At 45.0% G+C, this 23,297-nt stretch overlaps 1 protein-coding gene across 1 annotated transcript; it reads left to right on the forward strand.

Moving 5' to 3' along the window:
* The first annotated feature begins 19,389 nt into the window (after positions 1-19,389).
* Positions 19,390-22,785, forward strand: IFI6 (interferon alpha inducible protein 6). The gene is made up of 5 exons (XM_028113983.2): positions 19,390-19,493; positions 20,460-20,555; positions 20,903-20,986; positions 21,075-21,224; positions 22,346-22,785. The coding sequence occupies exons 2-5, from the start codon at positions 20,486-20,488 to the stop codon at positions 22,450-22,452; spliced, it is 411 nt and encodes a 136-aa protein (XP_027969784.1). The 5' UTR covers positions 19,390-19,493; positions 20,460-20,485; the 3' UTR covers positions 22,453-22,785.
* The last annotated feature ends 512 nt before the right edge of the window (positions 22,786-23,297 follow it).

Below are 23,297 nucleotides of genomic sequence, written 5' to 3' on the forward strand. Positions count from 1 at the left end.
CTCGCGATACCTCCGCGGAGTTGTGATGTTTTGGTTTCCATGGAGCTGCCCTCTGGGAGCCGGAGGGGCGCGGTTGGGCGGAGAGCTGCGCGTTGTTAAACTACAACTCGGGCAAGATCCCGAACCTGAAAAAGGTGGGGGGCTTGTGAGAGAACACCACCATCACAGGGAGGGAGAAGAGGAAACCATGAGAGACAGCCTAAGAGGGGCGCCCTCTGTCAGAGCTCCCTACAAAGGGGGGAAACTCGAGGATTGTTGACCTCCAGAGAGGAAGGGGGAAGCCCCAGAGAGGGACCCATATGTTGAGGAAGAGGGCTTAGACTGATGACAGCCCCTCCAGGACGATGTAGAACAATACTAACGCGAGGCCCTCCAGCCCTCAGTGTCCTCCTGGTCTGATGGCCTCCCGCAAGGTGGCATACATTTGGCCTGAGGCCTATTTCCTACTTTGTGTTCCCCAGTTGCACCCCCAGCTTTTCTTACAAACAACCACCTGAGGTTTCCTGGCTGACCCTGCCCCCACCCTCACCCCCAGGCAAGCCGCATCCTCCTGAATACTCTGCCTCTCTTCGGCTCTCAGCTTGGCACATAGCGGCCGCCCAAGGAATTGTGAACTTCTCGTTCTTAGACTTTGGCAAATTTCCTGCAGTGCTGACCTTTCCAAGTCCCTGCCCTATAGCTGCTCTTGGCCTTAGATTATTTTTTGTTCTGCCAACCACCTATACAGTACTAACTGCAGTTTTACTTCAATGTGCATTTTTTACAATTGAGGATGCGCTTATGGTTTCTACATCCCTGCCCCAACAAAATTTACCTCCGAAACCCAAATCCAGCCCCCTTCTTGGGGGTTTGCCCAAAGATGTGTGTTAATCAAAGGTTTAGGCTCTGGGGTCAGAAAACTAAGGTTCAAAATTACTGTTCCACATTTACTAGCTGTGTGACCTTGGATTTATCACCGAACTCAGAGCCTCACCTTCCTCAATTGTACAACTGGATCATTATGAGGATCAAAAACAGTACATGGAGGGTAATGGGGGGAAACTACTTAATAAGTAAGGGGTTTTACTTTGGAATGATGGAAATATTTTGGTACTAGACAGAGGTAGTGGTTGCATAACATTGTGACTGTACTAACTGCCACTGAATTGTTCACTTCAAAATGGTAGATTTTATATTATGTGAATTTCACCTCAAATCATTTAAAAAAAAAGGATTTAGGTTTGGGAGCTAGACTGTGTGGCTTTGAATCCCAGCTCAATCACTTAGAAGCTGTATTACTTTGGGCATATTAAACACAAACAAGGGCGCCTGGGTGGCTCAGTTGGTTAAGCGACTGCCTTCAGCTCAGGTCATGATCCTAGAGTCCCGGGATCGAGTCCCGCATCGGGCTCCCTGCTCAGCAGGGAGTCTGCTTCTCCCTCTGACCCTCTTCCCTCTCGTGCTATCTCTCATTCTCTCTTTCTCTCAAATAAAAAATAAATAAAATCTTTAAAAAAAAAACACACAAACAAAATAAACAAGAAACAGTAAAAACAGTATATGGAATTTGGTACGCTAGGTAAATGTTCATTATTAGAAGAAAAAAACTTTCTTTTTTTTAATATTTTATTATTTATTTATTTATTTATTTATTTATTTGAGAGAGAGTAGAGCAAGCGAGCGAGAGAGGGAGCACGAGTGGGGGTGGGGGCAGAGGGAGAGGGAGAAGCAGACTCTCTGCTGAGCAGGGAGCCCGATGTGGGGCTTCATCCCAGGACCCTGAGTTGAAGGCGGATGCTCAACCAACTGCGCCACCCAGGTGCCCCAACTGTGTTTCTTATTAGGGAGATGCTGCTGCCTTGGATGTAAATACAGCATCCCTTCTACTCACATCCATAACCCCACACTGGGGTATGAGTCTCTCTGTGTTCCAGTTCTGATCTCCAATGTATTACTTACCAGCTTTCTAATTGCCTATTTACACATTTTTCATCCATCAGACTATGGCATTATGGAATATAAGGACCATATCTAAGTCATTTCTGTATCCTCTTTACCCAGTGCAGGGTGAATTAATCCATTCTTTCAACAGATCTTTATTCAGTATTCAGTCGAACAGCAAGGACTACGCACGATGAGACGTACCACAAGGATAGAGAACAATGTTAGGTTAGGGGAGAGAAGCTAAGGGGAGTCACCTGGGTAGAGAAGATCAGGGAATAATTTTCTGAGGAGGTGCCAAGACGTGAAGGTCAAGAAGAACTTAGCCATACGACTTAGCCAAGAAAGTTCTGGGCAGAGGGAAAGGTGAAGATCTTGAGGTAGAATACAGCTAGGCATGTACAAGAATGAAGAAGCCACTATAGCTGGAGCTTAGCAGGACAGAGACGAGGAGAGAGGTCAGCAGGGATTGTCTGGGGCCAGATAACCCTGATACGGACGTGGATTTTTTTTCAAAGTACAATGTATGTAGTATAATGGGGAAGAACCCATTGGTAGTTTTTAAGCAGACAAGTGACAGATTTGTATTTTTAAGCTTTGTCTGGCTACTACAAGGAAAATAGACTATAGGCGGCCAGCATAAAGGCACAGAGACTGGTGAGGAAGCTATTGCACTCATCCAGGTGAGAGATGATGATTAAAATGTTGCAGTGAAAGAAATGGACAGATTCAAGATATATTTTGGAGAGTCAACAGGATTTAGGGATGGATTGGATTTAGGTGGTGGTAAGGGAAAGGAAGAAATTATGATCAATGTACCCAGTTATGTGGATGGTGGTGTCATTTCCAGCAAAAGGGAAGATAAGGAGGAAAGGTTTCAGAGACAAAACCAAGCGTTTTATTTTTGACATACAGGCATGCATCATTTTATTGAGCTTGGCTTTATTGTACTTTGCAGATATTGCATTTTTACAAATTGAAAGTTTATGGCAACACTGTATCAAGCAAGTCTGTATGCACCGCTTTCCCACCAACATTTGTTTACTTCTTGTCTCTGTGTCACATTTTGGTAATTCTCACAATACTTCAAATCTTTTCATTATTATATTTGTTACAGTGGTCTGTGATCAGTGATCTTTGATGTTATTATTGTAATTGTTTTGGGCAACACAAACCACCCCTATATAAGAGGGTGAAATTGATTAATAAATGCGTGCGTGCGTGTGTGTGTGTGTATGTGTGTGTTTTAAGATTTTTATTTATTTGTCAGAGAGAGAGAGCACAAGGGGGAGCAGCAGGCAGAGGGAGAAGCAGGCTCCCCGCTGAGCAGGGAGCCCGATGTAGGACTCGATCCCAGGACCCTGGGATCATGACCTGAGCTGAAGGCAGACGCTTAACTGACTGAGCCACCCAGGTGTCCCATGTGTTGTTTTTTTTTTTAAGTAGGCTCCACACCCAGTGTGGAGCCCAATTCGGGGCTTCAACTTGTGACCCTGAGATCAAGACTTGAGCTTAGATCAAGAGTCAGACAACTGACCAACCGAGCCACTGAGGGACCCCAATAAATGTGTGTGTTCTGACTGCTCTATAAACAGGCTGTTCCCTGAGACACAGGGAACAATATTGGAATTAGTCCAATTACTAACCCTACAATGGCCTCTACGTGTTCAAGTGAAAGGAAGAGCCAAATGTCTCTCACTTTAAATCAAGAGCTAGAAATGATTGAACTGATTGAGGAAGGCATGTCAAAAGCTGAAATAGATTGAAAGTTAGGCCTCTTGTGCCGGATAGCCAAGTTGTAAATGTAAAGGAAAGGTTCAGTTCTTGAAGGAAATTAATAGTGCTACTCCAGTGAACACATGAATAATAAGAAAGCAAAACAGTCTTATTGCTGATATTAAAGTTCAAGTGGTCAGGATAAAAGATCAAACCCACCACAACATTCCTTTAAGCCAAGGCCTAATCCAGAGCAAGGCCCTAACTCTCTTTAATTCTGTGAAGGCGGGGGGGGGGGGGGGGGGGGGTTGCGGGCGGGGAAGCTGCAGAAGAAAAGTCTGAAGCTAGCAGATGTTGGTTCGTGAGGTTTAAGGAAAGAAGCCATCTCCATAAAATACAAGTGCAAGGTGAAGCTGAAGAAACAAATGCTGATGTAGAAGCTACAGCAAGTTCTCCAGAAGATCTGAGTCAGATCAGTGATGAAGGTGGCTACACTAAGCAACAAATTTTCAATGTAGATGAAGCAGCTTTCTACTGGAAGAAGATGCCATCCAGGACTTTCATAGCTGGAGAGGAGAAGTCAGTGCCTGGCTCCAAAGCTTCAAAGGACAGACTGACTCTCTTGGTAGGGGCAATGCAGCTGGTGATTTTAAGTTGAAGCCAATGCTCATTTCCATTCCAAAAATCCTTAAAAACAATGCCAAATCTACTCTGCCTATGCTCTATTGATGGAAAAACAAAGCCTGGATGAAAATGTGCCAGTTTATAATGTGGTTTACTGAATATTTTAAGCGCACTGTTGAGACCTACTGCTCAGAAAAAGATTCCTTTCAAAATATTCCTGCTCGTTAACAATGCACCTGGTCACCCACGAACTCTGATGGAGATGTACATCAAGATTAATGTTGTTTTCATGCCTGCTAACATATCATCCGTATGCTGCAGCTCATAGATCAAGGAGTAATTTCAACTTCCAGGCGTTATTTTTTAAGAAATACATTTCCTAAGGGTATAGCCACCATAGAGAGTGATTCCTCTGGTGGATCTGGGAAAAGTAAATTGAAAACCTTCAGGAAGGGGTTCACCTCTCTACATGCCATTAAGAACATTCGTGATTCATGGGAAGAAGTCAAAATATCAACTTTGATAGGAGTTTAGAAAAAGTTGATTCCCTTGGGGCTCCTGGGTGGCTCAATCAGTTAAGCGTCTGCCTTCAGCCCGGGTCATGATCCCAGGGTCCTGGGATGGAGTCCCTCGTCAGGCTCTCTGCTCAGCGGGGAGCCAGCTTCCCCTCTCCCCACTGCTCATGCTCTCTCTCTCTCTCTCTCAAATAAATAAATAAAATCTTAAAAAAAAAAAAAAGGAAGAAAAAGTTGTTTCCCACCCTCGTGGATGACTGTGAGGGGTTCAAGACTTCAGTGGGGGAAGTAGCTGCAGATTTGGAGTTAACAGCAAGAGAGCTAGAATGAGAAGTCGAGCCTAAAGATGGGACTGAATGGCCACAGTCTCATATTACAACTTGAAGAGAGAAAGAGTTGCTTCTTATGGATGACCAGAGAAAGTGGTCTCTTGAGATGGAATTTACTCCTGCTGTGAAGACTGTTGAAATACACAAAGGATTTAGAATAGTACATAAACTGAGTTGATAAAACAGCGGCAAGGTTTGAGAGAAATGACTCCAATTTTGAAAGAAGTTCTACTATGAGTAAAATGCTATCAAATAGCATCATCACGTGTTCCAGAGAAATTGTCTGTGAAAGGAAGATGCAATTGATGTGGCAAACTTCATTGTTTTAGAAATTGCCGCAGCCACCCCGACCTTTAGCACCCACCATCCTGATCTGTCAGCAGCTATTAACATCCAGGCAAGACCATTTGTGACTACCAAGAGGGACTTAGAGTGTATCGTGCTGAGGAAAATAAGTTAGAGAAAGACAAATGCCATATGATTTCGCGGATATGTGGAATATGAAAAACAAAACAAATGAACAAACAGAAACAGAATCACAAATACAGAGAACAAACTGGTGGTTGCCAGAGGGGAGGGGTTGGGGGAATGGGCAACCTAGGTGAAGGGGATTAAGAGGTACAAACTTCCAGTTATAAATAAGTCATGGAGGGCTCCTGGGTGGCTCAGTTGGTTAAGCGACTGCCTTCGGCTCAGGTCATGATCCTGGAGTCCCGGGATCGAGTACCACATCGGGCTCCCTGCTCAGCAGGGAGTCTGCTTCTCCCTCTGACCCTCTTCCCTCTCGTGCTCTCTGTCTCTCATTCTCTCTCTCTCAAATAAATAAATAAAATCTAAAAAAATAAAATAAATAGGGCGCCTGGGTGGCTCAGATGGTTAAGCGTCTGCCTTCGGCTCAGGTCATGATCCCAGGGTCCTGGGATCGAGTCCCGCATCGGGCTCCCTGCTCCTTGGGAGCTTGCTTCTCCCTCTGCCTCTCTGTCTCTGTCTCTGTCTCTCATGAATAAATAAATAAAATCTTTAAAAAAAAATAAAATAAATAAATAAGTCGGGGATGAAAGGTACAGCATAGAGAATATAGTCAATAATATTGTAATTATATATAATATATTACAATAATATGGCGACAGATGGTAACTACATTTATTGTGGTGAGCATAACATAATGTATAGAATTGTCAAATCACTATATTGGACACCTGAAACTAATATAACATTGTATGTCAACTATATTTCACTTAAAAAAAAAAAAGGAAATGGAGAAGGGGTAAATAACTATTGAAACAGGGAAAATTTAATAAATTATAAGAGACTAAAAAATCAAGGCAAGACCCTCCACCAGCAAAAAGATTACATCACACAGAAACATCAGACAATGGTTAGCATTTTTTAGCAACAAAATATTTTTATTAAGAAATGTACATTGAAGGCGCCTGGGTGGCTCAGTTGGTTAAGCGACTGCCTTCGGCTCAGGTCATGATCCTGGAGTCCCGGGATCGAGTCCCACATCGGGCTCCCTGCTCAGCAGGGAGTCTGCTTCTCCCTCTGACCCTCCCCCCTCTCATGTGCTCTCTCTCTCTCTCATTTTCTCTCTCAAATAAATAAATAAAATCTTAAAAAAAAGAAATGTACATTGAATGTTTAGATATAATGCCATTGCATACTTAATAGACTGAGCATAGTATAAACATAACTTTCATATGAACTGGGAAACCAAGAAGTTCATTTGAGTCACTTTATTGTGATATTCACTTTCTTGTGGAGGTCTGGAACCCAACTGGCAATATCTCCAAGGTGTGCCTGTATTAAGTTCTAGATGCCTATGGGACATCCAGGGGGAGACAGTATGTAGGCACTGGACCCTAGTCTGTGTATGTCTTATAGAAGAGGTCTGAGACAAAGATAGAGTTTGGGGGACATTATCAGTATATATGTAGTGTTTAATGCCTTAAAACTGGATGATAGTACTTTGGAAGCCCATAGAGAGAGGAGAGCAGTGCCCCCTTCCTTAATCAAAAGGAAGTCCATCCAACACAGAACCCTGGTCAGGAGGAGAAATCTGCGGAGGAGCCATGAGCAAGAGAGTGCAGAGAGGAGAGAGTGGTTTCACAGAAGCCAAGAGAAAAGCGAGAGACATTAGTCAATAGTGTCATCAGCTGCTGGGAGACTGAAGTGAGGACAATGATGGATGTTTCCTGAACTGACCTGGACACATACCTGTGTTTGCTGAATGTCTGTCCTGTCAAAGCTTGTCCTTCTCCCTTTACCAAGTCATCCTCCATGTGTCTTTGGCAGCAGCAGGATGTGCCCCTGAGGGAGCAGGAGAAGACAATTTTCTAGCAGTATTGTTCATAGTATCAAAAGGAAAGGGGAAAAAAAGGAAATAACTATTGACATAATAATGGATGAATAAATTGTGCTGTACTTAGGGTACCATGGAAGTCCAGAGAGGGGACACTTAGCTTCAACTGGGTCAGCTCTGCCAGAGTGTCACTGCTTACCTCCTATTCACCATCTCCAGAAAATCTTCATGTTGAGGAAGATGGTGTAGGTCTGGGGTGGAGAAAGGGGAGTTTATAAAAATTAGAACTGGCTTCTATCACAGGTATGAATTCTTGGTCCACAAATTAAGAAATAAAACTTTTTAAAAAACTGTAATTTCTTATTAAAGATTATTCTTCTGACTTAAATTATTTTTCTGACTTTATTGAGCTATATTGACATATAACGATTTAATTTCCATGTTATTTATTCAATAAGCATGAATTGACCATCTAGTAAGTATCAGGCGCAGTGGCTTTAAAGGCCCTAAGTATTAGGCCCTTAAAGCACAGCAACAAGGTTGTGCCTGGCTGGCTCATTTGGTAGAGCATGCAACTCTTGATCTTGGGGTGTGAGTTTGAGTCCCACGTTGGGTGTGGAGATTACTTTTTAAAAAGTACAGCAACAAATATAACCAAGTCCCTGGTGTCATGTTCATTGTAGGGGCTGGGGAGACAGCTGATACAGGAGTAAACAAATGTATAATATAATTTCAGGGGGAGTGTTGGGTCTCAGAAGCCAAGTGAAGAAGGGTCTTCAAGAAAGAAGTGATCACTGGGGCCCTTGGCTGGCTCAGTTGGAAGAGCGCACAACTCTTGATCTCAGGGTTTTGAGTTCAAGCCCCCTGTTGGGTGTAGAGATTGCTTGAATAAATAAGTAAACTTTAAGAAAAAAAGAAGTGATCCTCTGTCGTAAAGGCTGCTAAGAGCTTTGGCAGGATGGACAAGAGTGGTTGCACTGCGTTGGCAGGAGGAAAAGCCTGACTGAGATAGGTTAAAGATAGATAGAGCAGGAAAAAAAAGGAGAGAGAGACTGGGAGGTGAGGAAGTGGAGTCAGTGCGTAGAGAGAAGCATTTAGAGGATTTGGAACACAACAGCAAAGGATAATTTTAAAAGGCTCTGAAAGGCAAGAGAAGATTTACCCTTTTATTTCCTCAATAGGCACTATAACAACAAAGGGGAAACCTGACGGTGCAGGAGAGAGTTGAAGGAACAAAGCCTTTGAATAGTTGAATGGAGATGGGATCCAGGGTACAAGTTGAAAGTTGGCCACGAACAGTAGCGACAGGAATACTTTAGAGTCTGCCCCACACATTCCCCAGGGGCTGCATCTAAGTTCTGGGAAGTTTTTGAGCCGCAAGCACAGGTGGAATGGAGCAGGGTAAGGATTATCTAGTCTTTGTCATCTGTCAAATGATCTTGGACTCTCCAGTTTACAGAACTGTGAGAAATACATTTCTGTTGTTCATAAGCCACCCAGTCTATGGTATTCTGTTACAGCAGCTGAAACTGACAATAATGGTCTAAGGACTAATGTTCCAGGTCAGCTGGTGGCTGTGCTCCATGTTGTCATCCAGGCACCCACATTTCTTCCAGTGAGTACCTCCACTGCGGCCTGGTTGTGGCTAGTTCATGTGAGGTACAACTGGCAGGGAATGTAAAAAGTCCTTGGACTGTTTTTCTTTTTCCACTTATCCTATGAGATCTCATGTAGTTCTTGGCTTTCTACCACCGATGACTTTGAAAGTTGTCTCTAGTCTGGCCTCTCCCCTGAACTTGACATCTCTATTTGGACATCTACTAAGCATCTCAAACTTGGTATCTCCAAAAAATGTTCAGCTCCTTCTTCAGTCCTCTCCCTTTAAGTTAACAACAGCTCTATTTTCCCAGTTGTTTGGGTGAAAAATCTTGGTGTCACCCCTGACTTCTCTCTTTCTCTAGTATGTCACCTCCGGTCTGTCCGTAATGCTATCGATTGGTTCTATTATTGAAATACCAGGTATCCCTCACTAGTTGAACTCCTGTTATCTAAACTCAAAAACCATAGAGACACAAAATTTGTGAAATATCCTTCAATTTTGGAGACCTGACTACGACTACCATGCTTAGATCCAAGCCCTGTGTTTTAGAGAACCCTGCATATCACAAACACATCAGATAAAGAACACATGAGTGCTTCCGTGGCTCAGGATCTGAAGTTCAACACCAGCACAGCACAACCCGAAATCATAAACATCTAGGACTAGCACAATTCAGGCCCCAGGGAATGCTTCTAAAATCTTGGGGCCTGTGTTCCCAAAACAAAAGTGAATTGTGTTGATTGCTGTAAAGGTTTACAGGTGCCAACATCAGAGAAGAGACACTGCTTCAGAGTCTGCAGAAGACTTGAAAGATTGCGCTTAGGCAAGAGAACCAACAAATTCATTACCTTGCCAAAACTTTCGTCTCTGACAGCATGAATGTAATAAAGTATGGCACAACAAAGTATCATTTTCCAGTAGTGCCCAGTGTCCATTTTCCTGTTTCTCTTCCAGAACAAATAAGATTGAACAAATCTCATTACTCATCTGGGTATGCATAGTCTAGATGTAACATGTGTGAGGCATAGTACCAATTCTTTCTATTGGCATTTAGATGGATATTGAACACTAAAATGGCAGAAAGTTTGGGATGCCTGGGTGGCTCAGTCGGTTAAGCATCTGCCTTTGGGTCAGGTCATGATCCCAGGGTCCTGGGATCGAGTCCCGCATCGGGCTCCTTGCTCAGCAGGGAGCCTGCTTCTCCCTCTGCTGCTCTTCCTGCTTGTGCTCTTTCTCGCTATGTCAAATAAATAAATAAAATCTTAAAAAATTTTTTAAAAATTGCAGAAAGTTTTATTTTTAAAAATTAGTAAGATTTGATAGAATTTTCAAAACCAAAATACATCAACTTTATCATTTTATTTTTTAAGTATTTACTTACTTAGAGTGAGAGAGACAGAGAGAGAGAGACAGAGAGAGAGAGAGAGAGAGAGAGAGCGCACAAGTTGGGGGAGGGGCAGAGGGAGAGAGAGAATCCGAAGCAGAAGCAGACCCATACTGAGTGCACACCTGGATGCAGGGCTCGATCCCACGACCCTGAGAGCATGATCTGAGCCAAAATCAAAAGTCAGATGCTCAGCTGACTGAGCCCCCCAGGTGCCCCTTAAATTTTCATTTTAAACATTATATTAATGTGTATAGTTTGCTTTTTTATTTTTAATAGATGATTTAAATATTTTGGAGAGTGGGGAGTCTGCTTCTCCCTCTGCCTCTCCCCCTGCTCGTGCACGCTCTCTTTCTTTCTCTCAAATAAATAAAATATTAAAAAAAGGAAACATTAGGGTGCACTTGTGATGAGCACCAGGTGTTGTATGGAAGTGTTGAATCACTGTCTTGTACAGCTGAAACTAATGTTAGGCGGTTATTTAGGCATGATAGAGGAGGTACAAAGCAGATGCTGACCACACCATAAGAGCCACCCCAGAAGATTAACAGCCACATGTTCAGAGCCACCTCTAAGGGCTAACAGAATAGGAGAGGCCACAAGGGGACTTCCAGGAGCTGAGCATGAGCACAAAAGGTGCAACTATCCTGTATGTTAACTAACTGGAATTTAAATACAAACTTAAAAAAAAAAGGAAGGTTAGTGATTTTGGTGAAAAAAAGTCAAGAAAAATATATTCTAGGGGCGCCTGGGTGGCTCAGTTGGTTAAGCGACTGCCTTCGGCTCAGGTCATGATCCTGGAGTCCCGGGATCGAGTCCCGCATCGGGCTCCCTGCTCAGCAGGAAGTCTGCTTCTCCCTCTGACCCTCTTCCTTCTCGTGCTCTCTATCTCTCATTCTCGCTCTCTCTCAAATAAATAAATAAAATCTTTAAAAAAAAAAAAGAAAAATATATTCTAAATGTGTTAATGCTCTTCAGCCAAAGACCACCAGAAACATACCTATAGATAAACAAATTGGATTTATCACATATTGTGGTGAGGGAGAGTAGACACACCGGGAATCATGGGTGTTACAGCCTCTTATAGGATCTGGACTAGGGTTGAATGACTTGGGGGAAAGTCTAAGATAGTAAGGGAGGGTTTGCTCTCACTCTCTGGATGTCAGAAAGCAAGGGCATTTCTATGATTGGGAATCTCAATACATAAATCTTATCTGTAGGGAGACGAGACTAGCACAGGGTAAAATTAATTGTTAAGATAGCAGTCACTCAATAAGTCAATCAGAGAAAGACATGTATCATATGACCTCACTGATATGAGGAATTCTTAATCTCAGGAAACAAACTGAGTGTTGCTGAGTGGTGGGGGGTGGGAGGGATGGGGTGGCTGGGTGATAGACATTGGGTAGGGTATGTGCTATGGTAAGCGCTGTGAATTGTGCAAGACTGTTGAATCACAGATCTGTACTTCTGAAACAAATAATGCAAGATATGTTAGGAAAAAAGAAAAAGAAGAAGATAGCATGAGGGGAAGAATGAAGGGGAGTAAGTCGGAGGGGGAGACGAACCATGAGAGACGATGGACTCTGAAAAACAAACTGAGGGTTCTAGAGGGGAGGGGGTGGGGGGATGGGTTAGCCTGGTGATGGGTATTAAGGAGGGCACGTTCTACGTGGAGCACTGGGTGTTATGCACAAACAACGAATCATGGAACACTACATCAAGAACTAATGATGTAATGTATGGTGATTAACATAACAATAAAAAATTTTAAAAAAGATAGCAGTCACTCATTTTAGCTAAGGGGGGAAGGATAGCTTGATATTTTGAGGGAGGCACAGTGACCTTGTTATCTGTGCTAAGATAAAATATAAAGTGGCCTTGTTTTGTCTTATTTTATCATGGTCTCAGAGTAAACATGTAACCAACTGAGTATTGGTATTCTGTGAGATCATTTACGTTCAATAACATGGTCTAGTTGTGAGTTACAGGCCAGCACTTTTTTCTCTCTCTTTTATATGGAATAAATATATAATAATTTATTAATTATGTATATATTTTTGTATTCCTTGTCCAAATATTTCCAGTCCATCACTGTAACACCCAGATATGTAGTATGATAATGAAATCCATTTATTTTGATAGACCTTCAGTCACATAGAAGTTATAGATCTACACATATTTTTTATTTTGTCATTATGAAGGTAAACTTAAGGTATAAAGATAGACTATATTTTATTTTATTATTTATTTAGTTAGTTTTAAGTAGGCGCCACGCCCAGCATGGAGCCCAACATGGGGCTTGAACCCACAACCTGAGATCAAGACCCAAACACCCAACCAACTGAGCCACCCAGGCACCCTAAGCTAGAATATATTTTAAATGATAGGTGTGTCTTCATTTGGAGTTTTTAAATATTTAGATGTAATAGGTGCACCTCTATTTATATTTTTGTCCTAGGCTCTATAGATGTGAGTGGTGGGCATTTGGTTTTCACTCAACACATGCGACTTTTGCATCAGAACTCACCACCCAAGCTTAGAAAGCAAACAGATTCAGATAGTGAGCGATATTCAGGATACCTCCAGAGTTCAAGCACTTCTCTCACCCCTGTTGCCAATACTCTAGGTCAAGCCACCCTAATTTCTTACCTGGTGTGCTGGAATTTGTATTCTGTCAATTTAGCTAAGCTGGAACTATGTTTCCCAGAATTCCCTCTCGTGTAGTTTTGGGTGAGAATTTGCCACAGAGGAAGATTTAGGCAGGATTTGGAGGCAGAAGTGAGGCTGTAGCCATGCCTACTCTTGGAAGGTTGATACAGGGTCAGATGCTGCCATAGCTCATGCATGTTTTCCCTGACCTGCTGGCTCCCCTTGTCCTTGTAAGGCAGCAACTGGGCCCACAGCTCCTCCCAACCCCCTGGTTCTCTGCCTTCTGCTTCTCCAACTCCAGGTTGAAGCGTGTGTGTCAATGAAGGGCAGCTTCTATTGCTGGGTGTCAAAACTGGAGGCTTGAAGGTGTGGAGAGACCAACGGGAGATCTACTTTGTCCTCGTGGGTTCCAGCTCATCTTCGGAAGTACTATTTGACCTTGACATCCACCACTTCATGTCCATCTTTCAGAATACCCATCCTCTCAGAACTGCCTTGTTGACTTCTAGCCCAACACCAGATACACAAGCAACAACCTCTGTCATCCGTTTAACCAGCCCTCATAATTGTATCAGGTTAAATACCTATAATAAGTCCCTCGTTTTATATCACTCCTGATGGTTCTGCTTCTCTGATAGAACCCTGATGGATACACCTGGACTTTTGCAATCGACTCCTGGGCAGCCAGAGTCATCCTGCTAAAACTTGTCAGACATGTCACTCTGCTCAGATCCTTCCAGTAGCTTCCCACCTCTCTCTAAGTAAATGCCAGTCTTTATTCTCACTGTCCCAGACTCACTTTAGATGTCTTCCAGCAGTCCATATCCTTGCCTCATCACCAAATGTTACTGGATTCCTCAGCATCGTGGGGAGGCAAATGCTAGTCCTTGGCATGAACTCAATGAAGGCTGCTGTAGTGGAAAGCACAGAAGCTTTGGCACTCATGTCTGACCCAACTGGACCCATGAAGGCTCTCACTTGCCCAGAAACAGCCCAGTGGAATGAATTCACATAATTCCAAACTCCTGTTGGTGACCAGGAGACCAGAAAGTGAAAAATTGTTGAGAGATAAATTCCTCACTCTTCTTCCTTCTTATGGACTATTCTGAGACACAGTGGCTCTATGTCACCTCTTTGAAGAGATCCCATGTGACTGAGCAACTGGCTTGGATTTTTGTGGGACTGGCCAGCAAAGTAATGCACTAGCTTGTATTTCTTTCCTTCCTTCTCTGTTTCATTTCTCTTTCCCCCTGGCTGTGGGGATTGCAACTCCCAAGAAAACATTAGCATACAACCTTCGATTTGGACTCTGTTTTCTAGGGAACAGAGGCTGACAATTAGTACCAGAAGAGGTCCCAGAAAACAAACCTTCAGCATATGATTCTGTGGTTGTTCTTCTGACTTATGTGAAGGCAATAGGGATCTCATTGCTGGTAGCAAGTGGAGTGATTACCTTGGCCTTCAGTTGGCAACAATGATGAAAGCTTTCTCTTGTGGTGAAGGGAAGACTAAAACAAAAAACAAAAAACCACATCCAGGATCAGGCAGGTTATAAGTGGCAGTTGCAAGGGACTCTAATTGTACAACTTTAGTAGATCTCCTATGTCAGAGTCAAGGTCCTGACAGGGAAAGAGTAGGACCCTGAGACCTGGTATAGGGACATTAGGGCAGACAAACCTAAGAATCTTTATCTCATAAATTCTCCTGAGTTTTCCTGGGGGGTAGAGCAGCCCCTGACCTCTTGCCAAGGAAGAACAATTTCCCTTTTCCTTGAGACTATGCACTAATCTCACAGGAAGCAGGCACATCATAAGATGACATTTATTCTCCTCAAGACCTGCTCCCATCACCTCCTCAAATAAACAGGGTCAGTTCCCAGCAAATCCTGAGTGGGGAAATTTAAGTCCTGACCTGGGAAAAATAAGCTACACATCAAAGGAATCAAAAAACCTAGTTAATATATGTGGGAGAGATCTTGGGAGTTTTAGACATGGCAGTGAGGGGGCAGGCAAGGCAGAATGTAAGACTGGCTAATAGGGATCTCATCATCATGGACCACTGTCCCATACTTCAGGCTTCAGTATTCTTTTTTTTTTTAAGATTTTATTTTTGAGTAATCTCTATACTCAATGTGGGACTCAAACCCACAACCCCAAGTTCAAGAGTGCATGCTCCACTGAGCCAGACAGGCATCCCAGTCTTCAATATTCTTGCAAAGATAGCTAGATCTCAGGGGCACCTGGGTGGCTCAGTTGATTAAGTGTCTGCCTTTGGCTCAGCTCATGATCCCAGAGTCTTGGGATCAAGTCCCACAACAGGCTCCTTGCTCAGTGGGGAGTCTGCTTCTCCCTCTGCCCCTCAGCCCACTTGTGCTCTCTCTTCCCCTCTCTCTCTCTCAAATAAATAAATAATATCTTTAAACAAAAAAAAATGTTTCTTTTTTTTAAAAAAAGGATAGCTAGACCTTGTCTCCGGTAGATGGTTTCCAAAGATGGTCACAATCGATTTCTTCCTTCCCTCTATATACGTGCCACCCCTCACATCAAGAGATGGAGACTGTTTTCCTCTTCTCCTTGAATCTAGACTGGTCTTGTGATTTGCCTTAACTAACAGAATATGGTAGAAGGACATTGTTCCAGTTCCAGACCTAAACTTCACGAAGACTGGCAGCTTCCATTTCCTCCCTCTTGGAAGCCAGCCACCATGTAAGATGCACACTGAGACCCTCACACTGTGAGGAAGTACAAGTTAGCCATGCAGAAACACCATATTAAGAGAGATGACTGGGGAACCTGCATGGCACAGTCAGTTAAGCATCCGCATCCAACTCTTGATTTCAGCTCAGGTCATGAGATCAAGCCCCACATCGGGCTCCATGCTCAGCATGGAGTCTGCTTGGGATTCTCTCTCCCTCTCCCTCTGCCCCTGCTCCCTTGTGCATGTGCTCTCTATTTCTCTCAAATAAATAAATCTTTTAAAAAAGGAGATGACTGGGTGCCTAGGTGGCTCAGTTGGTTAAGCGACTGCCTTCGGCTCAGGTCATGATCCTGGAGTCCCAGGATCGAGTCCCACATTGGGCTCCCTGCTCAGCAGGGAGTCTGCTTCTCCCTCTCTCTTCCCTCTCGTGCTCTCTATCTCTCATTCTCTCTCTCAAATAAATAAATAAAATCTTTAAAAAAAAAAAGGAGATGACTGACCAGTCCACACGTGTTCCATCCATCCCAGCTGAAGTGCCATTTATGTAAGTGAAAAGGACATCTTGGGCATCTCTTCTCCTACAAACACCTGTAAATACCACATAAAGCATATGCACAACAAACTAAGCCTAACCCAGATTACAGAATTGTGAGAAATAATAAATTGCGGTTGTTTTAAGCCTTTAAGTTTGGGGGGGGGTTGTTAGCAGCAATAAATAATTGAAATATGGTCTTAAAACTTTGCAAGGATGGTTCTTTAAAGCAGGATGGTGGCCTACAATAAATGAGGTCAAGATGCTAGAACTTCCACGGTAGAGTACTTAAGAAGAGGTTGGAAAGTTCAAGGAGGGGGGAATGGAAAATCCAAAAACTCAGCACCTGACTATGTTCTCTAGGAGGGCCCAGAGGACACTCTCTTTACTGAAGCAATGAGGTATTCACTGAGAAATGGATATCAGCATCTCTGAGTAGCTCAGTGGTATCTGTCTTTGGTAGGCCGAGATGAAGAGTAAGAGATGCGGCCATGGAACTGGCATCCCTAATATCAATAGTAATGTTGGGATTCCAGAATGGCAGAGGTAGCATCCAAGGCCAGGTGAGTATGATTAGTGTCATGGGCAGCAAGGCCAAAGTGACAATGAGGGTGCCTTGATCTGCAGGGATCTGTGGCAAGTTGACTATGGGGATGGGATGGATGGACAGCTGACTGGGTAATCCTCAATTTTTATTATTTATTTATTTATTTATTTATTTATTTATTTAAATAATTTTATTTTGGGGCACCTGCGTTGCTCAGTTGGTTAAGCATCGACTCTTGGTTTCAGCTCAGGTCATGATCTCAGGGTCATGAGATCAAGCCCTATATTGGGCTCTATGCTCAGCGTGGAGTCTGCTTGAGATTCTCTCCCTCTGCCCCTCCCCCACTCTCATGAGTGCACGCTCTCTCAAATAAACAAAATCTTTTTAAAAAATAGCTTAAAAGATTTTATTTTTAAGGAATATCTATACCCATCATGGGGCTTGAACTTATAACCCCGAGACCAAGAGTCACACGTTCTACTGACTGAGCCAGCTAGGTGCCCCCTCTCAACTTTTTGTTGTTGTTGTTGTTGTTGCTTGTTTTAATTTTATTTTATTATCTTATGTTAGTCATCATACATTACATCATTAGTTTTTGATGTAGTGTTCCATGATTCATTGTTTGCGTATAACACCCAGTGCTCCATTCAATACATGCCCTCCTTAATACCCATCACCGGGCTAACCCATCCCCCCACCCCCCTCCCCTCGACTTTTATATTAAAAAAAAATCAAGGGGTGCCTGGGTGGCTCAGTCGGTTAAGCGTCTGCCTTTGGCTCAGGTCATGATCCCAGGGTCCTGGGATTGAGTCCTGCATCAGGCTCTCTGCTCAGTGGGGAGCCTGCTTCTCCCTCTCCCTCTCCTTCTGCCTGAAACTCCACCTGCTTGTGCTTTCTCTCTCTCTCTGTCAAATAAATAAATAAAATCTTTAAAAAAAAATCAAGAGCTGATAGGTGGAAGACTGACATTAGCTGCCACAATGGAAAATCACAGTCCCTCATCCAGACCCTAGATCTAAGTTCATATAACCAGAACACTGTGACTGCAGGACAGGTTATGCCCCATTAAGGAACAACTCTGCAGTGAATGATACATAGTTACATAGAGTAAATGTCCCTCCAATCCTTCCGCAAAGGGATCTGCTGCCATTTACTAAGGTAACTGTGCTTTGGAAAAAGAAGAATATTCACAATTTTCAAAGATTATTAAAGACATGGAGTCTGAGCTGACACAGAAACTAAGAGACACAAAATACCAACATAGATTTCTGGTTAGAGTGGGGACTAACAGAGGCCAGGTGATAGATGGAGTTTAACCTAAATCCAGTGGATCACATGATCCTGAAGGTACAACATGGCTGGAGGCTGTCCAGCCAGATAGTCATATGTCCCATATTGTGAATGTCAACCAGGCTCTGAACTTAGCAACTCTATCGCTTTGGGGGAAAAAATCCATAAAAAAAAATGGTCATGGTGGCAAAGATGGAGGCTATGAATGGACCCCGAAACTTGGGCTCCTTCTCCAAAGTTAATCTAACAACCGCCAACAAATAGCCAAGCAGCCAACAGTAGGCTGCAGTGTATCAGGGAGAACCGCCAGCCACCTGGTGGCAGGTCAGTTATATCAGCCCCTTTCCACTTTGGAGAAGGCAATGATTCATTCTTACTAGAATTGTTGTTTTTTTTTTCCTTAAAGATTTTATTTATTTATGTATTTATTTATTTGAGAGAGAGAGAGAGAGAGAGTGAGAAACAGCATGAGAGGGTCAGAAGGAGAAGCAGGCTCCCCGCTGAGCTGGGAACCCGATGTGGGACTCAATGCCAGGACTCTGGGACCATGACCTGGAGCCTGAAGGCAGTCGCTCAACCAACTAAGCCACCCAGATGCCCCTAGAATTGTTTATGTACTCCAAACATGCGTTGCGTTTCTTACCCATAGTGCTTCTCAAGCATAACTATCCAAAGGTTTAAAGAATGCTCAATCCATTTACCAGGACCAGAGGACCCATTTTATGGCAAAGGATGTGTGCTAATGGCCTCACGTACATGGCCTTCACTGGTCTTACCATATGCCATCACTCAGAAGCAGCCAGCCTGAGAAAACATGGAATCGAATGACTTTATTTCCACAAGCTTAAATCTCCTCCTCTGCAGAATGAGGATTATAAACAATAGATGATACTTTGCAGGACTGTTGTGGGATAGGAAAGAGATCATGTATATAGGGTATTTTACATAGGTCCTGCTGTGCAGAAAGTGCTTGATAAATGGTAGGCATTATTATGAATTGAATTGTGAAAGGCCTCTGCATCCTGAGAGGAGCTGGTGGTTGGGCTTCAAGAAGCCCAGCAGGGTCGTGGATCCCACTCTAGCATGATCTGCTTTGAATACTCTTAGCTGTTCAGAAAGTCCCTGGCTTCAATTACATGTTTCTGCCAGTGGATATAGCAGAGATGCCAGCGCCAAGCAGAGCTGGAGGAAAGGGGAAAGAAAACCCAGGGTGAGTCCAGGAAATGGAAACTCAGATGAGGATTGGTTGGTTGCCTGGGGGAGGCTGTCCAAATGTGATTACAAAAAGCCAGCCTCCAGCCGGAGAGCTGTTACCTCACTGCTGTTCCCATCTAACATCAGGCTCCGGGAAGGAAAGGAAGATTCCTCTTCTCCCCTCCTCCAAGGTAAACCCAGAAGCTAGAAAGTATGAATATCAAGCTGCTAACCTCTGCCAGGCTGCCTGCCTGTGAGCCTCATGCCCCGAGAGCCAGGATACCCATTCCTCAGGGAGGTTATACCCCTGGGTCCCTTGTAGTGCCCTGGACTAGGACTGGTCCCAGGAGATGGGTTGGGGGCTTTTAGGGGCTTGGGGTACCAAACCCCAAGAGACATGAGACTTGGATTATAGGTACCAACTCAGCAATATGTGGCCTTAACCCTGGCACTTCACGTCTTTGGGCTTTAGTTTGTCATCTGTAAAATGGAGATCAAGCTACCTTACTTGCCCAAAGGACTGGACGATTTCTGAAACCCCTTTAATGTAGGATCTAAGGTGACAGTGAGTTCATCTTTGAGGATAGATGAAGTTATCTGGATCTGGAAGTGTGGGTTTGAGCATCAGTCGACTGTGGGTTTAAATCCTGACTGCCACTTCCTAGCTGGGCAGTCTTAGGAATATTACTTAACCTCTCCCCGTTTCAGCTTCCTTATCTATAACACATGGTTGAGAACAATGGTACCTACCCCATGGGGTTGTTATGGGTATAAATGACCTTGTGTCATAAAGTGCTAAGTCCTCAATATATGGGAGGTTGTCGTTTTTAATTCAAGGAAAATTCCTTGAGCTGACAAAGATCACATTAGAGGTGAGTTTGGGGGCATATGTATTTTCCTATTCTGTGCTATAGTGGAAAGAGCGTAAGGTTTGAATTCCGACAGGCTTGAGCGTGTGTCTAGGCTGCACAATTTGCTGTGTGAGTGTTGTTGTCACGGGGAAATTGAAAGCCCGCGGCTCCTTAGGAGGGTCCTGGGTTCAACCCAGAGCACCTCGCTGCTTTTTACGGACTCCTGCCGGAACAGGAGGGGAAAACCACCGAGCGGGTCCAAAAGGGCTCTGCAGACCTTCTCCCTCTCCCTTTCCTCTGGGCCAGTGACAAAGCCCGCGCGCGGCGCCACCATGCGGCAGGAGGCGGTGTCGCTCTTCCTGTGCTACCTGCTACTCTTCGCCGGCCGCGGGGCGCAAGCAGGTAAGGATCCCCGCACCAGGGAGGCCTGTGGGATAATTTTCAGAAGTGGGAGAGTTTCAGAATCCCGGCGGAGAGTCTCAGGGTCCCTGGTTCCAAGACGAGGAGGCCTGTTACGATGGCCAGCTCCTGGTCGCTGTAGCCAGGGTCCCAGATTCGAATCCCCACCTGTCAATTCCTCCGTTCCACCGAAGGGTATTCTGTGCCAGGTAGGCGCCAGACACGGCGCCTTGGGTGAAGTCTCTTCCCTTCAGGGAGGCTCCCCGAAATGGAAGGATGGGGGTGGTCCTGAGCATCAGGCACAGAGTAGGGAGCCCTTCTCCCCGCTCCACTTTGTCCCCTCCCGATAGGCAAACGACAAGAGGGAAAAGAAGGCTCGGAAGGCGGAGACTCCGGGTTCTGGGGCGCGCTGACCTACATGGCGGTCGGAGGAGGTGCGTTGAGAGAGCGCAAAGCTCGGGAAGCGGGGCGCGGCTCGGGCCCCTGCTGCGGGCGCTTGCTCATCCCCTCCTCTTCCTCCAGGGCTCCTGGCCGCCGGGCTGCCCGCGCTGGGCTTCATGAGCACCGGCATTGCCGCCAACTCGGTGGCCGCCTCGCTGATGAGCTGGTCGGCCGTGGCGAACGGGGGCGGGGTGCCCGCCGGGGGGCTGGTGGCCACGCTGCAGAGCCTCGGTGAGTGGGCGGCCGGGCCCTCGGGCGGGGACGCCAGGGTCAGGTGACTCTATGAGTCGGGTGTTCTTACAATCTCCATCCTGCAGTGGGGAAACTGAGGCACCGAGGGACTAAGTAATTTACTCGAGTTCTCCCAGTTAATTAGCACCAAGGTCAGGATTCGAACCTGGTCTTATGCCTCGCTTTTAACCACGAAGGCCAGGTGCCTCACTGATGCTTTGGCCAGGTCACGACAAGCCTCAGTTTCCTCATCTTTTAACAGGGATGGCCATCCTCAATATAACATTTTATGAATCTGCTCAATCCCAGAGAACCAGATTGGCAAAGAAAGGTGGTGGAGAGGGGTGCCTGGCTGGTTCAGTTGGTAAAGCATGTGACTTTTGATCTCCCGGTTGTGAGCTCGAGCCCCATGTTGGGTGTAAAGATTATACTTAAAATTTTTAAAAATTTTTTTAATTAAAAGAAACGCATTCACTTCTCTCTCTCTCTCTCTCTCTTCCACCCCTTTCTTTTTCTTTCCCTCCCTCTCTCTCTGAGGCCTCCAAAATCCTAGAGAAAAGTTGCCCCTGGCAGACTCCTCTCTGCCTTCCTGAATCTTCCATCTGCTCTCAATTCTGGATGACAAAAGCTCAAAGAACCAGCCCAAAAGAATATAGTCTTTCTCAGAAGGGGCAGAAGAGAAGACACAGATCAGTCCACACCCCAGCAGTGGGAGGTGAAGGGTGTGGGCAAGGCCAGGAACAGGCCTGCGCTGTAAGATGCTTGTGCATGTCACACGCTTGTGAGGAGGATGAAATCCCTTACTTGTAAGCCCCCAGGCCCCACAGGGAGGTCACCACTGAGGTGGCTGTTGGGAGCATTATTAATAACACGGTGTGTTCACCGCAGATGTGAAGAGAATGAGCTGTTATTGGTGTACTTTCCATCTTGAAACACATCTCTGATTGGAGATGGCAAGTCAAGGGGGAACTAGGATTCACTTTGCAAAAGTCCTGTCCCCTCTTAAGGCCCCTGTTTCTCTAACTGGAAAAGAAGCTGGACTTCACTAATGGTTTCCAGGCATTTGGATTCTCGGGCCTGGCGCCTGGGCCCCAAGTGACCTGGCTCTATTTGCTTTACAGGGACCAGTGGTGGCAGTGCCCTCATGGGCAAGGTTGGTGCCTTTCTAGGCTACACTGTCCACAAATTCCTCGGAAACAGCAAGGAGGAGGTGGACGATGAGGAGTAGCCAGCAGCAGCCGGGAACCCACTCCTTCCAACTGTAGCCCGGGGCTTTCTCTGTCACACTCATCAGTGACCTAAGTGAAAACAGAATAAAATTCAATCAGAAAACACTTTGCCCTGGGGCACCTGGGTGGCTCAGCCGGTTAAGCATCTGCCTTTGGCTCAGGTCATGATCCCAGGGTCCTGGGATCGAGCCCCCGCATTGGGCTCCCTGCTCACGGGAAGTCTGCTTCTCCCTCTCCCACTGCCTGCCGCTCCCCCTGCTTGTGCTCTCTTGCTCTATCTCTCAAGTAAATAAATAAATAAAATCTTAAAAAGAGAAAAGAAAGAAAGAAAATGCTTTGCCTTTCTGTGAGTCACCCTTACTGTGAGAAGCCCAACAAGATATGGCTCCGACTTGCCTTCTCCACACACCTCCGACCCCTTCTCCCCTGGAGCCAACCGCAGCTCCTGGAGCACAACCAGGTGGTTTTGTCTCTGGGCCTCAGCACGTGCTGTTCTCTCTGCCTCAAATGTCCTTCTGAAGCTCATAACCCAGCTGAGACATCCCCTCCTCTGGGATTCCTTCCCAGCAGAGCCTCCTGCCACAGCGTGAACACTCAGGCTCGATTTCACAGGGTGCCTGGGGAGGCAGAGCTCAGTCTGTTCTCAGTGGGAGAAGCTTCCAGCTACTTTTCTGATTAGGCAGAGATGGAGAAGCCTGATCTCCATTCTCTGAAGAAGCACAGAGTGGTCTCCCTTAGATGGAGAATATAAGGCCAGACCTTTTCCTTGGGGAAAGTGTGTAACACCAGCTTTTTGAGGGCATGGCTCGGGCCAGGTCTCCTTCCCTCCAAGAACTCTGGGGAA

Source organism: Eumetopias jubatus, unplaced genomic scaffold (genome assembly GCF_037043125.1).
Source record: "Eumetopias jubatus isolate StellerSeaLion01/CBP00866 unplaced genomic scaffold, mEumJub1_p1.0 scaffold_4, whole genome shotgun sequence".
Lineage (NCBI taxonomy): Eukaryota > Metazoa > Chordata > Mammalia > Carnivora > Otariidae > Eumetopias > Eumetopias jubatus.